General features: G+C 33.9%; 1 protein-coding gene and 1 long non-coding RNA gene across 2 annotated transcripts; both read right to left on the reverse strand.

The window, feature by feature from the left end:
* Positions 1-307: 307 nt before the first annotated feature.
* Positions 308-2109, reverse strand: LOC126726601 (phospholipase A1-Igamma1, chloroplastic). Its single transcript, XM_050431883.1, has one exon. The coding sequence runs from the start codon at positions 1945-1947 to the stop codon at positions 376-378; it is 1572 nt and encodes a 523-aa protein (XP_050287840.1). The 5' UTR covers positions 1948-2109; the 3' UTR covers positions 308-375.
* Positions 2110-10214: 8105 nt separating this feature from the next.
* LOC126726604 (uncharacterized) lies at positions 10215-12344 on the reverse strand. Its single transcript, XR_007656003.1, has 3 exons — positions 12171-12344; positions 11518-11572; positions 10215-10420 (listed from the first exon to the last, which is right to left on the reverse strand). It is a non-coding gene; the product is annotated as an uncharacterized LOC126726604 (long non-coding RNA).
* Between the last annotated feature and the right edge of the window lie 4724 nt (positions 12345-17068).

Genomic DNA, 17068 nt, shown 5'->3' on the forward strand with positions numbered 1-17068 from the left:
ATTTCAAAATCATTTAATCAGTTTGAAAATTAAAATCTACTTTTAACGGTAAATATTATAATATATTATAATCTTACAATGTTATAGAATTTTTTAAAATAAATTATGAATTAAAAAAAAAAACAAGTTTCAAAGTATTTAACAATATTGTGGGCAAACATAAATATTATACAACAAAATAAGTATTAAGTATTATATGTAGATTTTAATATACATAAAAATGATTTCACATGAAATTGTAAAGTAGTCTGCGCATTGCGCGGGATATCATCGGGTTGATATCAATTTAAGTGCCCAACATCCTCAATGAAACTAAGAAGCTTAAAGCTCAAAACTGCTTGATATTACAATTTGAAACATGTATGTATCTTCATGTTAATGCAATTCATTCTTTGATGCTACAGATAATGGAGAAGGAACATCTTCAGGTTCTCTACTCGGTTTAACCCACCTTCCATGTTTGTTAAGCACAAGCCCCTTGTAAGGCAATTGATACCAAAACTTAGGGATCCTCAACTCCTCAATTAGCATATCTGTTGTCTTGTTCACCAATGCAACATCTCTCCGAGCAGTCCACCTAAACTTGCGCTGCTTACTAAGAAATCCATCTACGTGATGGAGGTATATCTCCAAATTATGGCTGCCTATCAAATCAGACTCACGCTTTAAATAAGGTGACATGAACATGTCAAGTTCCAACTGGCTTCCTACATGCCTATAAACCCAATTGAATTTTTTAGTAACAAAATTAAGCTTATGAAGAATATTGTTACATATGAACCCTGGAAATTTGGGGACTATATCTTGCTTAACTACAATGCGTAGTGTTTTTACCCCCATTTCATCAAGCTTTTCCTTAAATGCCAAGTTCCCAACCCTTGGTGCTCCAAAAGAAATGACACTAATGGGAAGGCCAGGGATTGAAGTTGCAGCTTCATAAGCATTGAGGAGAGCCAAAGCACCACCAAGGCTATGCCCAGTGATGGTGAAGCTTATTTCTTCGCCTTTTGCTTTATAGAACTTTACGAGTCTGTTCACCTCTTCCATGACTTGCTCAGAAGCACTCAACTTGTTATACCTGGTGAGCTCACTCCTTGATTTATATATACTACGAAACCCATGCTGAACCTTTATTTTCCCATCCCCAATAGGCTCAAGCATTGCCTTAAGATCAGTGAACCATTCCGTTGGAGCAATTGTACCTCGCCATGCCATGACTATGTCTCTTCTTCCAATCCTTTCTGATTCTTCATCATTGCTAACCGCTACATAGCCCATCCAATTGGAATCTTTGCTCCATGTTTCACCTAGATGTGACCTCTCAAACCAACTCGGAACATCTACATGTGACATGGCGTAGATGTACTTGGTAACCTTGTAACCATGATTTGTTAGGCCTAATTCTTCGAAAAGCTTGTGCCGGTTGTATCTACAACTCCCACAAAACTCGGACAAAGGATCAAATTCAAATCCATCATAAGTAGCCTGCGCAAATTCTCCGTATTTAATAATTTCTCGTCGAAGCCAAGGATGGAGAGGGTCAAGAAGACTGTCCCAATTGTGCAAACCATGAATTTCACGCCATTTCGTTGATATGTTTTCCTTTGGAGACTTGGTGGGAGTCATTAGATCACCCCAGTCTATAAAATCTGAAGCTGTGTATGGCAATTGGAGGAGGGATAATAGGGATTTTGTGACAACATGAGAAGCTTTTTTCTTTGTATGTGCTTGTTGAATTGGCTTAACAGCCTCCTCTGCTTGAACCCGGACTAGGGAGAGTTGTTTCATGCTTGAAGCACAAGTTAGATGAAAACGATTAAGCTTCGTAGTGGATGATGATGCCATTTTGATGGCCTTCCAAGTTACACCAGACTTCAACTTCAATACCCATTTGGTTTTCTTTGCTCCTTTTTCTTTTCTGACTTGCCTCGATGGTGATACCTCCATGATGGTCTTAAGGGGGTTATGCAAGACAACTTGTAATATCAAATTAAGGATGAAGATTGAACTGATCAAAAGAAAGAAAGAAAGATGAAGATTGAAGGAGATTAATATCAGCTTGTGTTTTGTTTTTGAAAATCAGTGTAAACTTATGTGGGGTGTTAATGAGACTTATATAGACACAATGATCGGTTGAAGTTTGATAGAAGCCTTCGGTTTGAATTGTTCAAGCTCACGCCTTTGACTGTGAAATGGTAGACCTTGACTGTGAAATGGTAGTTGAGACTTGGAGTGGTAGTTGAGACTTGGGAGAGTTGGACTGGGTTTTTCCTCTGAGGTGAGGTCATGTTCTTTTCGAAAGCCATTTGTTACAATATTAGATTATGTTTTTTCCTAAATAAAGTATATCATTTATGTATAATATAAAATCAAAGTGTTTGGCTTTTTGTTGACAATTTTAAATTTTAACACATGTTTTACAAGTCTTATAAATAAACACCTCATTATAATTTATTTTAATTAATTGATTAATTTATTAGTTTTAACTTTTTTTGGGACTCTTCCATATTAGTTTTACGTAAGCCCAAAGTAAACTAAACAAACCAACTACTACTAAATAGTAACATATAAACACTCTTAAAACCTAGAGATAAACTCAAGGGAGTAAAGAAACGCTAAGAGAGAGAGAGAATAGTCAAAAACTCTCTATAATTTTTTTTTTAATCAATGTTTTTTAGATTCATGTTGAGAGTTGGCCTCTCTCTACAAAGATACTTATATTTTTTCTAAGTAATTGTGATCAATTGTTTAGTGCTCTATATTTTTAGACTACTTCTCTAGGTTGGCTTTTCAAAGGGTCCATTTAGTGGACTCATAATTTTAAAAATTTTCCATAGATTATGCTATTGTATGCTAAATTTACAGTGTTTTCTTTTGTAGCACACAGCTTATCCAAATTTGGACGGTTGCACCCCTTTCTATGATAGTCATGGAGGTTAGTTTTTGACTTTTATTTATTGGTCTATATTTTCTTCCCAGCCCATTACAATTTTCTTTCCATTAAAGTTGGATGTCGAATTGAAGTTTTTGTCTAATTCTTTAAATTCTTTTTGATTTTTAGAACTTTTAACTTTTGAATTCTTGGGTTATTTTTTGCTAATATTTGAAACAATTTAGCAGAGTTCAAAGACTATAGCCATGGATTATTCTTTTGAGGGTATGCCATCTTTCTTTTATATTTTTCTATTGTGTAGTTTTATATATTTTTGTTTTGTTTCGTTAATTTATAAACTTTGAATCTTTTGATTTTTTTTTTTAACTTATTGTAACATTGAATAAAGTGAAGATTTTTAAAATATACTAACCATACACGAGTTAATGACTAGTATATTATATAAGACCAATTATTGTTAATTTACATTTTTTTTTTTTACTTTAAAATGGCTGCTAATATTAATATATATATATATATATTATATTTTCAAAAAAAAATTATAAATATAGATTATATATTATATTGTAATATATCATATTAGATAATTTTCATATATAAGACCAATGGGCCATGGCTGCTAATATTGATATATATAATTTACTAATTAGTGGGATGTTTGAGTCAAAGACAATAATTTAGGCCTAGATTCAATTTCGGTAGGTGTATTGGGCCTATTGGCCCAATTTCGCTGTGTATGGCAGCAAAATGAAAGTGTAATGCACGTGGCTAGAATACGCTACGCACCAACGAGAAAGGTCATGAAAATCGCCACCCAGCTTAGGCAAGGGCCTCGCAATAACTAACTAATATACTTTTCTTTCATGTCTTTATTCGCTCATGGTTCAATATTTTAGTGTCTTTTTTTTGAAAAACAATATTTTAGTGTCTTAAGCATAGAGGAACCACACCAATTCATCTTGAACTTGGTGGATAAACTATACTGCGATGACAATATCATAGAGGATGTCCTGCGAAGAAATAGCTCAATTCCAGGAGTTCAATTCATGTTATCAACCCATGACCAACGAAAGATGGGATGGTCGCATTGGATGATAAATTTGAATATTCAACCGTAAGATTTTACAAATTTTTTGAATAACTAATATATATATATATATACATGAGTTGGGTTCAAATTACACTTAATGTAACTCTAAGTAATGTTACACTATCTAATTTTTTTTAATTAGATGTGAATTTTGATAAATTCACAGTTAGATTACATTATCTTGGTATCTTCTCCAAAACAAGATTGATTGTGGAAATATTTTAAGCCAAAATAAATATTATGAACAAACAAAGTTAATCCAAAAGAAATTAGATATAAGAAAAAAAAAAAGCTACAAAACATATCTGCATCTAAACACAAAAAAATTACATCACTACCACGACGAAACAACAGGCACAAAGCAAACAAATAACTAAGCCGCAACAAACCCAAAAGAGAGCCTTCAACAAACACTCTATCCCTCAACACCACATATACATGCATTGGAGACTTAATTCGGTTAACCCTGCATGGCCTTCAACCAAAAGAAATTTAACATATATACAAACAATTTAGGAGGCATGTCCATGTGCAAAGTACTACTCCAAGCAAACCACCTCCTATGCTAAGTAGAACTCCAAAGCCAAGACAATGCAGGACTTATATCCTACAAGTATACAAACTTGCTTAATCAAATATAGTGCCACCTTTGACTCCAAAAAATATTGAGTCCACATGAATTAATACCACGTGACCATCAAATTGAAGCCACATCAACAAATCTTTACATTAAAGACATGATGCCTACCTCCAAAAGAAGAAACCTTAGTAGGCCCCCACACATCTTTGTGTACAAAGTCAAGTATACCCTTAGTATGATGACCAAACTTAATCCTAGTTTGCTTCTCAAAAGCAAAAGGCTTACAAATTTCCAATTTGCAGGTTTTGGCACTCTCACTCAAAGCATTCTCACTTGCATGTCTCAAAAGTCTTGTATTGTTTGATGCAACCTCCCTAGTTGTATTAGAAATTGTGGTTGCTCCATCTACAACTGTACTCCGTTTGAGGAAATACATGTTTTTTCGATGTGTGGCTATCAACAATACCAAAGCACCACTTAATACTTTCAAAATTCCATTTTCCATAACAATCTTGAAGCCCTTGGATTCTAATAAACCAAGTGAGATGAGATTACTCTTCAAATCTGGAACATAAAGAACCACATTCAGAACATGAACTATTCCGTCATGCAACTTTATCTTAATTTGACCTATCCCTGAAATCTCACAGGTTTGATTATTACCCATGCGGACTGAACCAACTTTTGATTCAACAAGTTTGTAAAACCATTCCTTCTTCGGACACATATGAAAAGTGCAAGCTGAATCCATAACCCACTCATTTGAAGAACTAGTCAACGCAAAGTTAGAGTCCTCATCAACACTATCATGTGTTATATTTGCATTAAAATCCTTCTGGTCCATATTTTTCAACCAAGGTCAATCTTTGTCCCAACGCTCTAATTTAATTATCAAATTTGAGTGAATACAAATCATTCTCTCTCAAAAATATCGGATTGCACCTAAATCAATACCCTCAAAGAGATTTTACCACACACTGTATCCCACAACACCGATTAGACTTATATAGAAGAGTTAAGTCGGTTAACCATGCATGTCCTTCCAGGAAAAGGAATTTGCTAATAAACAATTCTCTTTGGAATAAATTTCACGTGCACACTACTCCAATGCAAAACGACTCCTATGATAGGTAAAATTCCGAAACCAAGACAACTAAGGACTTCAATCCTAGTCAAATTCGGCCAACTCTCCAAAGCAATGTTAAGACTTACATTCTTGCAAGTTCACAAAATTGCCGAACCAAATAAAGTGCCCCTCTGACTCCAACACCAATATTGAGTCATGTCATGGGAATTAATCCCACGTGACAATTAAATTCAAGCTACGTCAACATTATTAGTAGACTGAATTCTTGGGGATAAGAAAAGGTCATCCCTCTAACAATACTTGAGGACCCTTCTTTACCAGTGCAAACCCATACAAGAGCCATAGCAACTTTGTTACATAGTGAGGATGACAATATTCTTCACAGTCCTCTATACAAGCATCCACTAACACGATCCACAATCAGCTCAAAAAACTAACCTATTTTGAGAAAATGAGAGCTTTACACATGCCACCAACATTGAGTAACTCCCAAGTTAGATGGGAGTCAAGCTTTATAGTTTATACAATAGGCTGCTAGAATTTGCCCCTCCATATCTCGGAAAAAAACTGCTCCAAAGACACTAACATTAAGGGCTTGTTCGATGGGTGGTGAAATTATTTATAAAATTGACATCATCTTTTGGAGAAAACAAAGAACTCACATTAGAAAACATCATTTTGGTATTTTCTAAAAACATTGCATTCGAGACATGAGCCATTCATCCAACCAATATTTTTTAGTAGGTTCCACAAGTTTTTGTTTGTAAGTATTAAAAACATAATTTAAAAATACTTATCAAACAGTGTTACTTTGACACTTAGAGCACCATTCCATTCTCTCAAGTGAAAACTGTAAAATGAAGAGAATCATGTTTAAAAGAAAAATACTAAAACTACAATTTTTTTACAAATTGTTGATGCGGTGAGTGGTTATTGACAAATAAAAAAGCAATATCAATGGTGAGCTTAAATGAAAACCAATATAATTTATCACCTCAACAATTTGTAAAAAGGTTTGTGGTTGTAGCATTGTGTTCTTCTTCTTCTTCTTCTTCTTCTTCGAACATTGTAATCTCTATTAGAATACAGCAAGCCTTTAAGATGAACTTAAAAATTACACTTATGAAGTTACTTTTTTTTTCTTCACTTAGAATCCATTTGGTTGGGGAATGGAAAAGTTGAAGGATTAAGAAAGAGATGGAAAAGTTAGAGGATAGAAGAGATTTTAGTTTTTTCTCATGATATTTTTTTGGGGTGAAAAAGAAAAGAAAACTAAGAATAGAAAAGGTAGATTATAGAAATTTACTCCTATGCCCCTAATACCAAGAAAAAAACAGTAGTAGTATATAAGAAAAAATGAAACTAAAAGTTAAGGAAAAAAAATAAAAAATAAAAACCAAAATAAAAAAAAATGTAACATACCTAAAAGGGGAAACAAATGCAATGTTTAAATGGGGGAACGCAAATGGGCAATTTTCCGTCGAACCCACCACTCTCCCACTTTTCTCTCCAATTTTCTCCTCAATTTGTGGAGAAAACTATTTTCTTTGACAATTCTTAAGTAGTCTCGAAGCAGTTCACTAAGCTTGGAGCAATTCTTAGGGACTATCTAAATTTTTTCCATTTTCTCTCAAATGGTCGGCCTAAAGACAAAACTCTTAAATCCCACCATTCTCTCTCCTCTCTCCCCTCCCCAACCAAACACCATTTTCTCTTCTCCTCGCATTTCTCGCCAACCATATGGATCGTTAAAAACATGAAAGATAAAGAAAATTATACAAATGAAATGATACAAAGTTTAAGGACTTGACCCCTTTAACAATCAAGTTAAAAAGACAAGGAATTTTGTGAAAAACAAATCAAACACGTCAGCAAGGGACATAGGTTAGGTTCGGTGATGAAAGTCCTTGTCATCAAGACCAATGATGAGTTGAGGTAATGTTCTCTCAAAACCCACCACTGTCTTTTTGTCTACTATCTACTCTACTCTTCTCCCCCAAACTTCTCTAACCAAAAAATAAAATCAAAAGCATCATCAAACAATACACTTTGTCCAAAACAAAAATGACCAAAACAAGAACAACTATGTGAATAATATCCTTGACAACTCCACTAGAAATCGTAGTAAAAAACTGCATCTTAAGATTCCTCATGTGGCAGTCTATTCCCATACTTTTATTAATTATGCTATTTATTGGGTTGTACATCATAACATTATTTAATAGTTTTGCTAATCAATTAGTTATACCTCAAGTATGAAGTTTCGTTCATTGGTGGTGATTGGAGTGTTGTGCTAAATTGGGAGACATATTAGACTCTTGAAATTTGTAATCCTTGGATGTCCCAGGCCTAGATTTGTTGTGGGGTTGCATTTCTTAGGAGGACTGTGACTTTATGTTGATAGGAGGCTTCGGTTTGAATGTTCAAGCACACGCCTCTGACTGTGAAATGGTTGCCTTTGGTGGTTGAGACTTGGACTCGGTTTTCCTCTCATATAATATATAATATATTATATAAGACCAATGACAGCTAATATACATTTTTTTTTTTTTTTGCCTTTAAAATGGCTGCTAATATTAATATATATTAACCTTTCAAAAAAGAACTATTAATATAGATTATATATTATGGGTCCATCTGGATACAGCTTATTTTGTTGAAAACTAAAAACTGAAAAAAAAAAAAAAAAAATTATTGTTCACATGCGGATATTGTTCATTGGTCTGTTTGCACTGTTCATGGCAGTGAAAAAAAATAATGTTGAACGCGGACGCGGACGCGTAAAACGCGCAATACAAACAGATACTATATGTAAAATATCACACAATATAATATCAACCTAGTCTAACTGGCAACTGCTCAACCCAAAAATTTAACAAAAACAAAAAATAATGATACCAAATATTTTTTTTTTTTGCCTATACTCTGCCCCCCTTAATTTGAAATCTTGAGTCATAGGCTGCTAATATTGATATATATATATATATACTACTTAGGTTACGTTTGGATTCGGCTGAAAAAACCAGCGTGTCTGTGTCTGGCAATTTTCTTTTACTTTTTTTTTTTTTTTTGGTATGCATTTAGGAGATAAATTTTACTGTTACGGCTACTGTTTATGAATAGTAGCCATAATATTTGACTTTTCAACCCTTTTTAGCACATCAGTGGGTCTCGTGCACTATTCACAGAACCCACAAACCTCACTTTTTAGCAACTTTTTCATTAAAAATGGGTCCTACGATATTATTCACACATTTAAAAATTATTTTACTACAGTATTTTTCAGTTTTCAGCTTTCAACTGTATCTAAATGGACCATAAGTGGGTTATTTCAGTCAAAGACAAATATTTAAGCCCAGATTCAATTTTCGGTAGGTATATTGGCCCAATTTCGCTGCGTAAAAATATGATATTGTAATGCACGTGGCTAGAATATGCTGCGCACCAATGAGAGAGGTCATAAAAATTGCCAACCAGCTTAGGAAAAGGCCTCAAAATTGCTATGCTTTTCTTTCATGTCTTTATTAGTTCATGATTCAATATTCTAGTGTCTTAAGTATAGAAGAACCACAGCAATCCATCTCGAACTTGGTGATTCATTAACCTCTACTACGATTGATGACGATACTATGGAGGAGGTCCTGCGAAGAAATAGCTCAATGCCAAAAGTTTAATTCATGTCCTCAACCCATGACCATCGAAAGATGGAACGGTCACATTCAGTGCTTGTTTGGAGAGCACTGAAAGTTGCGGTGCGTTTTACCTTTCACGTTTTGCCATTTTTTTTTTTTTTTTTGATTCAGCTGCAACATTTGACTCAATGTTCCGTGAACAGTGCATTCGTGCACTGTTCATATATTCATAAATTTCACTTTTTAACAACTTTTTCATTAAAAATGGGTCCCACGATACTATTCACACATTTAAAAATTATTTTACTACAGTGTTTTCAGTTTCAATTTTCAGTTTCAACAACAATAAACTCAATCCAAACGGATCCTCAATGGTAAATTTGAATATTCAATCGTAAGATTTTACAAAATTATTGGATAACTACTATATATATATATTATTAAAATATTTCATCTATATGCTTTTTTAGGCTTGTGAGAGAAACAGTGGTTCATATTACTTGTTCCATAATTTACAGAATTAGAGGTTAACTACCTCAATGTGACAATTGGAGAGTATTCAGACGCTGACCTTATGGAGCAACTAGTTCTAATTAAAATTTGAAATGAGTGCAGTGTGCACCTACCGACACTACTTTCTAGGGATGGAATGAGACAGGGCAAGTTTGGATCATGGAGGCCCTGTGTCACACCTCAAACTCAGAAGGGTCTAAAGCATGAGAAAATATTTCAAAGGTACTTGTTGATTTTTCCTTTTTGACAATTTAATTCAAAATTCATTATCAAAGTACCAACATTAAGAATTAACATAAAAATTTCATTAATGATAGTCCCAAAGTAAGTCAAAACTCTATGTAATATTTATTTATTTTTTTTTTTTTGAGAATCAAAGCTCTATGCGATAATTACAAGGATCATTGGCCACAAAAGAATGGAGGTCTAAATAAATACAATTACATATCATTAATTTGTCCCATTAGTGGAAATAAAGTTATAACCACTATTAGATATAAAAGAATGAGTCAAGCCTATTCTAGTGCGTTCATCTGATGATCACCATAACAAAAGTCCAACCTCCATTAGTAGTTGGTCTCATTGCTAGCCATAAAAACTTGTCTCAAAACGATCGTTGCCTACTCTGAAAGGTTTGTAGAAGAATGATGAGACAGAACCCAGTAAGTAGCATAATTAATAGGGGTAGGGAAAATGCAAGTTTCATGATAATAAGCATTTTACTAAATATACTATAATTTGGGAATTTACATTTAATTTATGCAAAATCAAATTCATTAACCCAACAAGAATGATAGAAATAATATAGCACTAAGCTTCCCAAATAACTATGAAACTATATTTTATTCACTGTGAACCATAAAAATGTCCAATACCATTTCAAAACCTGAAACCTCACTTAAGGTGCCACAAAGACGGAAATGTCACCAAGACATCCTACCACCACAGACAGGTCGGAACCCAAACACACTAGCATGATATGTACCTCTTTGGCATGTGGTTTATTGGCGCTACCTAGCCTCACCCACACCCTCAAGAATTTACCTATCCCCTCCCATGGGCAACAAGGGATAATATGCGCGCCATGTAGTACCTCTTTTGCATGTGGTATCTTGGCCCTACCTAACCTCACTCACACACTCAAGGATTTACTCGTGTCATGCAAAGTGGGAGCCTCTAACCTAGCTTGTCGTCATGAAGACATGGTAATCACACGTCACAAAGACGTTGTCTCAAAGACGGGGTAATCACCAACATCATAGCACAAGGGCAAACCCACTTCAAAAGCTCACAAGTTAAATGTATTCAAATACATAGTTTACTTCCAAGTAGTTTCATAAGATATTTCAATAACCAAATATCCACAATATTCTCAAAGTCCTCAAAACCATTTCTTGTCAAAAATGTTTTGCATCAACTTTCCCAATCATCAAAGCATCTTTAAATTTTCCAATATACCATAAATCCATGAATTCCATTCTCAAGAATTTAGTCAAAGATGCTAATCTTTTCCTTGCTAACAAATCATGCATTTCCCCATATGCAATAAGAAATATGATACACTTTCAATGCGTCATGCGCTTTCCATAAATGATTAACAATAATAGTACAAATAGTAAATTTTAGGAAAACCATAAATAATGCTCCAAAATGGTTTTAACCATAAAACAATTGAGTGCAATAATGATTCATTTTCAAAAATCCCATTAAGAAGCCACTTACCTTGCAACCCGCAAAAAGCCTTATTCTCAAAGGTCCAAAGGAGATTAGATAGAACCTAAACAATACCAAGCAAACCTATCATGATAAGCATAAAACTTGACATTATGTCTAGTTATGAGTTATAGATTGCTAACTAAGCAATTAATTAGGCAAGCCTAAGTATTTAATTTAATCAATAATATATTCCACTTCCAAAGTTTCTCAACAAATTAATTTACAAGGCATAGACTTCAATTTGTAGACTTAAATCATTCATAGTATTTTCCTTAACATCAAGACCTCAACACTTTATAAGTGGTTCCCATAAGATTTACATAGCATCAACAAGAGGCCCATGATACCAAAAATCACAATATCCTCCAAGACTAACAATTTAAATCTTTAACTAGTTCAAATAAACAATAAAAATTACATTCACCATCTATTTCACATTAAAAACCAAAACCCCCAAATCTTAACCACTTAGAGAGCCACCATTGTAAAAACTATAAACCCACTCATCAAATAATTCCACCAGCACAAAATCCATATATATAAACACATGAATATCATTTCCAAAGCTCATAAATCACATGGGTATCATTATCAAAACTTAGATAAAGAAAGCCTCTAGCAAAAGTATATAAACCCATCAAAAAGATTAGAAATTTTACCTCAAATAAAAGAGATGCAGATGCCTTAAAGACTCCTAAAGAGTTTTTTGGTGATCTTGTCGTGAAAAGATGGTGGAGATGGTGGAGGATGAGCACCGGTGGAGAGTGTGAGAGAGAGGTAGAGAGGAGTGTGTTTGTGAGTGTGTTTGCAATTGTGTTTGAGAGTGAAATAAAAGAAATGAGGCACCCAGCCAAGAGGTAGAGATATTTTGCATAATGTGTGGTTAAGGGGAGTGGGGTAGGTGGGGTCACATTTGTGGCTCTCCAAAAATCTGATCCTTTATTTATTTATTTATTTTTGGGTATTGGGCTAGGGCATTAAACCCTATCCCTGTCTTATCTCCTTTTTGGGGTAAGGAAAACCCGTACAAGATGGTGGACACAAGGGGGCGTTTAAAGGATTTGCCACCTAGTTTTTGCAATGGTTTAGGAACCATATATATTGCATCCTTTCAAGTAAGGACCTTTTGATCATACTACCAGAGATATGGGTTCGGAGTTAAAGTACAGTCTTGGGAAAGTGTTATGCACCCAAAACTGCCCAACCCTAAGGCTGGCTTCCCATCATTATGTCTTATGTCTTAATCCTATTAAAGATACACTCAACACTTGTATCTAACTCACACGCACACTAGTATACATCTAGCAATCAACATGACATCAAACATTCCACTTGCAAACAAAGCCTACCATACATCTAATCATGCATATCACTTCATCCTAGCATTCATCTAGCATGACATCACATTATCATCATCAAAAAGCAACATATAAATCATCAAATCATAGCAAGGATATAGGCAGCAAGCACATCATATCATCATTAAAAGCATTGCATGTACACTTTGGAAACACTCAACCAAACAAGCATGTTTATCTCTATCATCAAAGCTAGACCATAAATGCATGAATGTTACAAATGTATGACTTATTCTTACTTACCTTGTAGCAACTCAGCACCTATGGCATCATGCATGAGCATGTGAATGTATGTTCATATCATTGAAACAACAAAACCCTAATTCTAACATGTGAGACAAAGCAAGCAATTAAACATGTGAAACATGGACTTTGAGAGTATAAAAACATGGACATAGAAGCTAAACAAAACAACATGTGAAAGCAGAAGCAAAACAAAAGAAACAAAATTAAGGTTTCTAAACAAGTTCATGCACATGCATGAACAAGCACGTATGTGTATAATCAAGCCTGCGTGTACAGGCAAGATTATGCGTACACAAGTTCCTACCCAGAAAACCCTAAAACACAAACAAACAGAGCAGAACACTTAAACACACATTCTAACAACCTAATAGACTTTTAAATATACAAAAACGTAAATCTAGGCTAGATAAACATGTTAAAGCATATTGCAACAAGAAAGCAAGACAAATGGAAGGATTAAAAGCATGAAAAAAGAAGAAAAGGAAAAAAAAAAGAAGAAGCAAAGTTTGAACTAATACCTCAAAGAAAATCTCTTCAAGCTTGATTTTTTACCGTTCCTCTTAGTCATATATATTCACAAACTAATAAGAAAATGATTAGTAATATCAAACTCAAAGATGAAGGCTAGAAAATGTCATAATCAAAAGAAAATTGACTTAAGAATATTTTGTGAAAAACTCCCTCTTTGATTTACTATTTCTAGTGAATCTTAGTATTTTCTCGTGGGATTTTTGTGTGTTTTAAAAATGTATCATGTAAGGCTTTTTATAGTTTGAAAAAAGGGTTTGGAACGATCCCCAGACGATGTGGGATTCATTCCAAACCTCAATATAAACGCAAAAAACTTGTTTTGTATAGTTTCTAGAAATCGATATGCGTGCGCAAGATCAGGCCTACGTACGCAAGTAGGAAGCTACGTGCGTAGGCTGATTCTTGTGTGCACATAACTTTCATTTGGTCTTATTTTTCAAATTTTTATCTATTTTCTCATTAAAAGTTATATTTTTCATTTTAACACTTTTCAAGTCAATTTAACTTCTGATTGGGCTCTAAACCAACATTGGGTCTTATAATTTAGCATCATTGGAGAACGGGGGCCCAAGTCATCAGGGATGCAAAATGCGGTGTCTACAGATGATTGCAGGGCAAGTCGGGTAAAGGATGAGTCGGAGGTTTTTTAATATTCTTATTGAGATTATTATGACATATATTGATGAGAAAAAAATTAAATATAAACGAAAATGGCGATCATAAGAGTATTGGGAGAGAAGTAAGACACAAGTGTTTTTAAAATATAAGTCAAGTCCCTTTGGTTGGTTTGCTCAGGTAGTCTTCCCTTATCTTCCCTAATGTTTAGAGTAATTCTAGTTTGAGAAAGGAGCACTAGCTGAGATTGGTTGGTAAGAAATAGGGAATAACTAAGATATGTATTAAAAAAAAAAAAACTAAATTATATGTATAAATAAGTTCAACATATATTAAATAAAAAATGTACATATACATTCGGAGTAGGATGAGGTAAGATGGGGTGGGTTGATCAAAACCCATCCTCGTCCCTTCCCCTTTTGAAGCAGGGAAAATCTGCATAGAAAAAAATAAAGGATAAGGAAACACAATGTCTCACAATTACTAGAAAGATTGTTACGGAATCTTTTCGAGAAAAGTGCATTGAATATGACACTATTACGTACATATTGAAAGTACTTATGCTACACAACATTCTCAGAATGATGAACATAAACATCAACATTAACATATACATATACACAAACTAACAAATTAAATTTAACAATTAATAATTTGTACCTTTTGTTTCAATTAACTTATTAGTATAACTATTAGTGGTGTATCAATATAAAATGTCAATCTTATAGTTAGCAAAATCCTATAATTGTGAGCAAAAATATATCGAAATAAATAAATAAGGTTGCAATAAAAGAAAGATAAAGGAAAGCAACTAATAAAATTGTTCGTGTTGGAAAACACAGTTTTGCATCTCATACAAAAACACACAGCAGAAATAAACAGATCTACGTCATTCATGTGAGATAACATAGAACATCTATATTTTTAGAAACATCACCACCTCCTCGAAGCATGTCCTCAGTTCATTGATTTTCTCCTTAATCATCTTTTATATATCTTCCATACGCTTACCGCTACCTTTAATGAATTCATTTATCAGTAGTAGCTTGTAATCCTCTCCTAGCTGGAAATTTGGATTACCATGGTGGATTGGACCGAGTGATACCAACTTTGGCTCATAAGACTCACGGAAATCGTCGTGAACTCGTTGCAAGAAGGCATACCTTGATGCAATAAAATTAAAAAACAAACAAATATTGAAACAATTGAACTTGGGAAGACTTTCAATATTCACCCCAATTCAATGTATGCCCAAGATGTGTGGTCTCTCAATTAGTTGTATACATACTTGTTCAAGAGAGTAAGAGAGTGACTTGATAAAATTTGTCTGTTTCTCTTTTAATCATACATATATATTTTACTACACTTGCAGTTACTTTATTTGATAACTCTTATTAAATAAAAAACTGATTATCTAATTGGGTTAGCCCTTTAAACCAACCCAATTGAGTTTTAGTGTGTGGCTTGGGGTGTAACCAAAAGGGACAAACAATGGGTTTTAGGCTTATCTGTCAACTCTTAACAAATCCAAAGTTACCATTAATTGTATTTAACACCACTATATAATTATAATTGTACTTTAGGCCTTATTAATAAATTATATCCCAAGACTTTATTATCTAAACACTTAACCCCTTCATGAAAATATTCGTAGTAATATAATGTCAAAATGTTCATGTTATCATTTGTAAGGACTCAATTTGTAACGATCCCAAACTGATATTGGGTTCGTACGTTAAAGGCCCAAACAATAAAATTTGTAGAGCGTGGGTATCCAAGAACTAGGTTAACTCTAAAAGAAAAACGATTAAACCTCACGTTTATAGATAGATTAACGCAGATATAATGATTAATTTATTCTTGAAACAAATTCAGTTCTTTGGTTCATAAGGTTTTCTTCTGAGTATTCTTTGTTTTTGGCGTTCTGATCTCCTTGCCTCAATGCTTTCTCTCATGTTATATACTACCCTCTTGATATCATCTTCACCACACACGTGTAAGTTGGGTTCAGGGGATCTCTTTTTGTCCCATCTAACACCTTTTGGAACCTCCAACTAGCAGCTGTAAGGCTGCTTCATCACTATTCAGGCATCACCTCCACATTAATGCGGCCAGAGAGTTGGTTGGAAGGCAATTAATGCAGAGGCAGCTGTTGTTATAGATATTTGTTTGCCTTTTCTTTCTTACCCTTGGTCCCATATCCCACTTTTAGTGGTAACGTAGCTCCGAAGTACGTTTGTAACAAGGTGACGTTTTGGTCGTTCTCGGACTCATATTGTCGAGAAGGATTTTGTCCTTGAACGAATACTGAACTCACCTTACGTGATATCTACTCTTCCTTTCGTTTGGTTACCCTTACAACCTAATATGGGCCTCCTCGGACAGCTTTACGTCCTCGGATGGGCCACAGGCCCAATTAACTAGACTTTAATAATTTATTGATTAACCGGCCCCCACACCATTATTTTAGATAATAAAAAAACTTTATTACTTATAACATAATGTCATACATAGCATTATACAATATGATTTTAAGGCACTAATCCTAATAGTTCAAATGACATATTCATTGAAAAAATTGTCTGAATGATTTATTCATTGTATATGCACCGCATGGCATTATCTATAGTTTATCCTTCCTATTTATTACTAAAGTTAATTGAATTTTTTTTTTTTGGAGAAATAAGTTAATTGATGGTATGTTTTGCAAGAAGCTTGTTCATTATCAATAGCATTTACGTCTTTCTAAAAAAAAACATTTAAACCATGACGTTGAGGAGTTTTCGTAATTAATATTGGGAGTTTTA

This window comes from Quercus robur, chromosome 5 (genome assembly GCF_932294415.1).
Source record: "Quercus robur chromosome 5, dhQueRobu3.1, whole genome shotgun sequence".
NCBI classification, from domain to species: Eukaryota; Viridiplantae; Streptophyta; class Magnoliopsida; order Fagales; family Fagaceae; genus Quercus; species Quercus robur.

What these genes read in the sequence shown, in the direction of transcription:
- LOC126726601 (XM_050431883.1), bottom strand. Translation starts at nt 1,947, where the DNA reads ATGGAGGTATCACCATCGAGGCAAGTCAGAAAAGAAAAAGGAGCAAAG.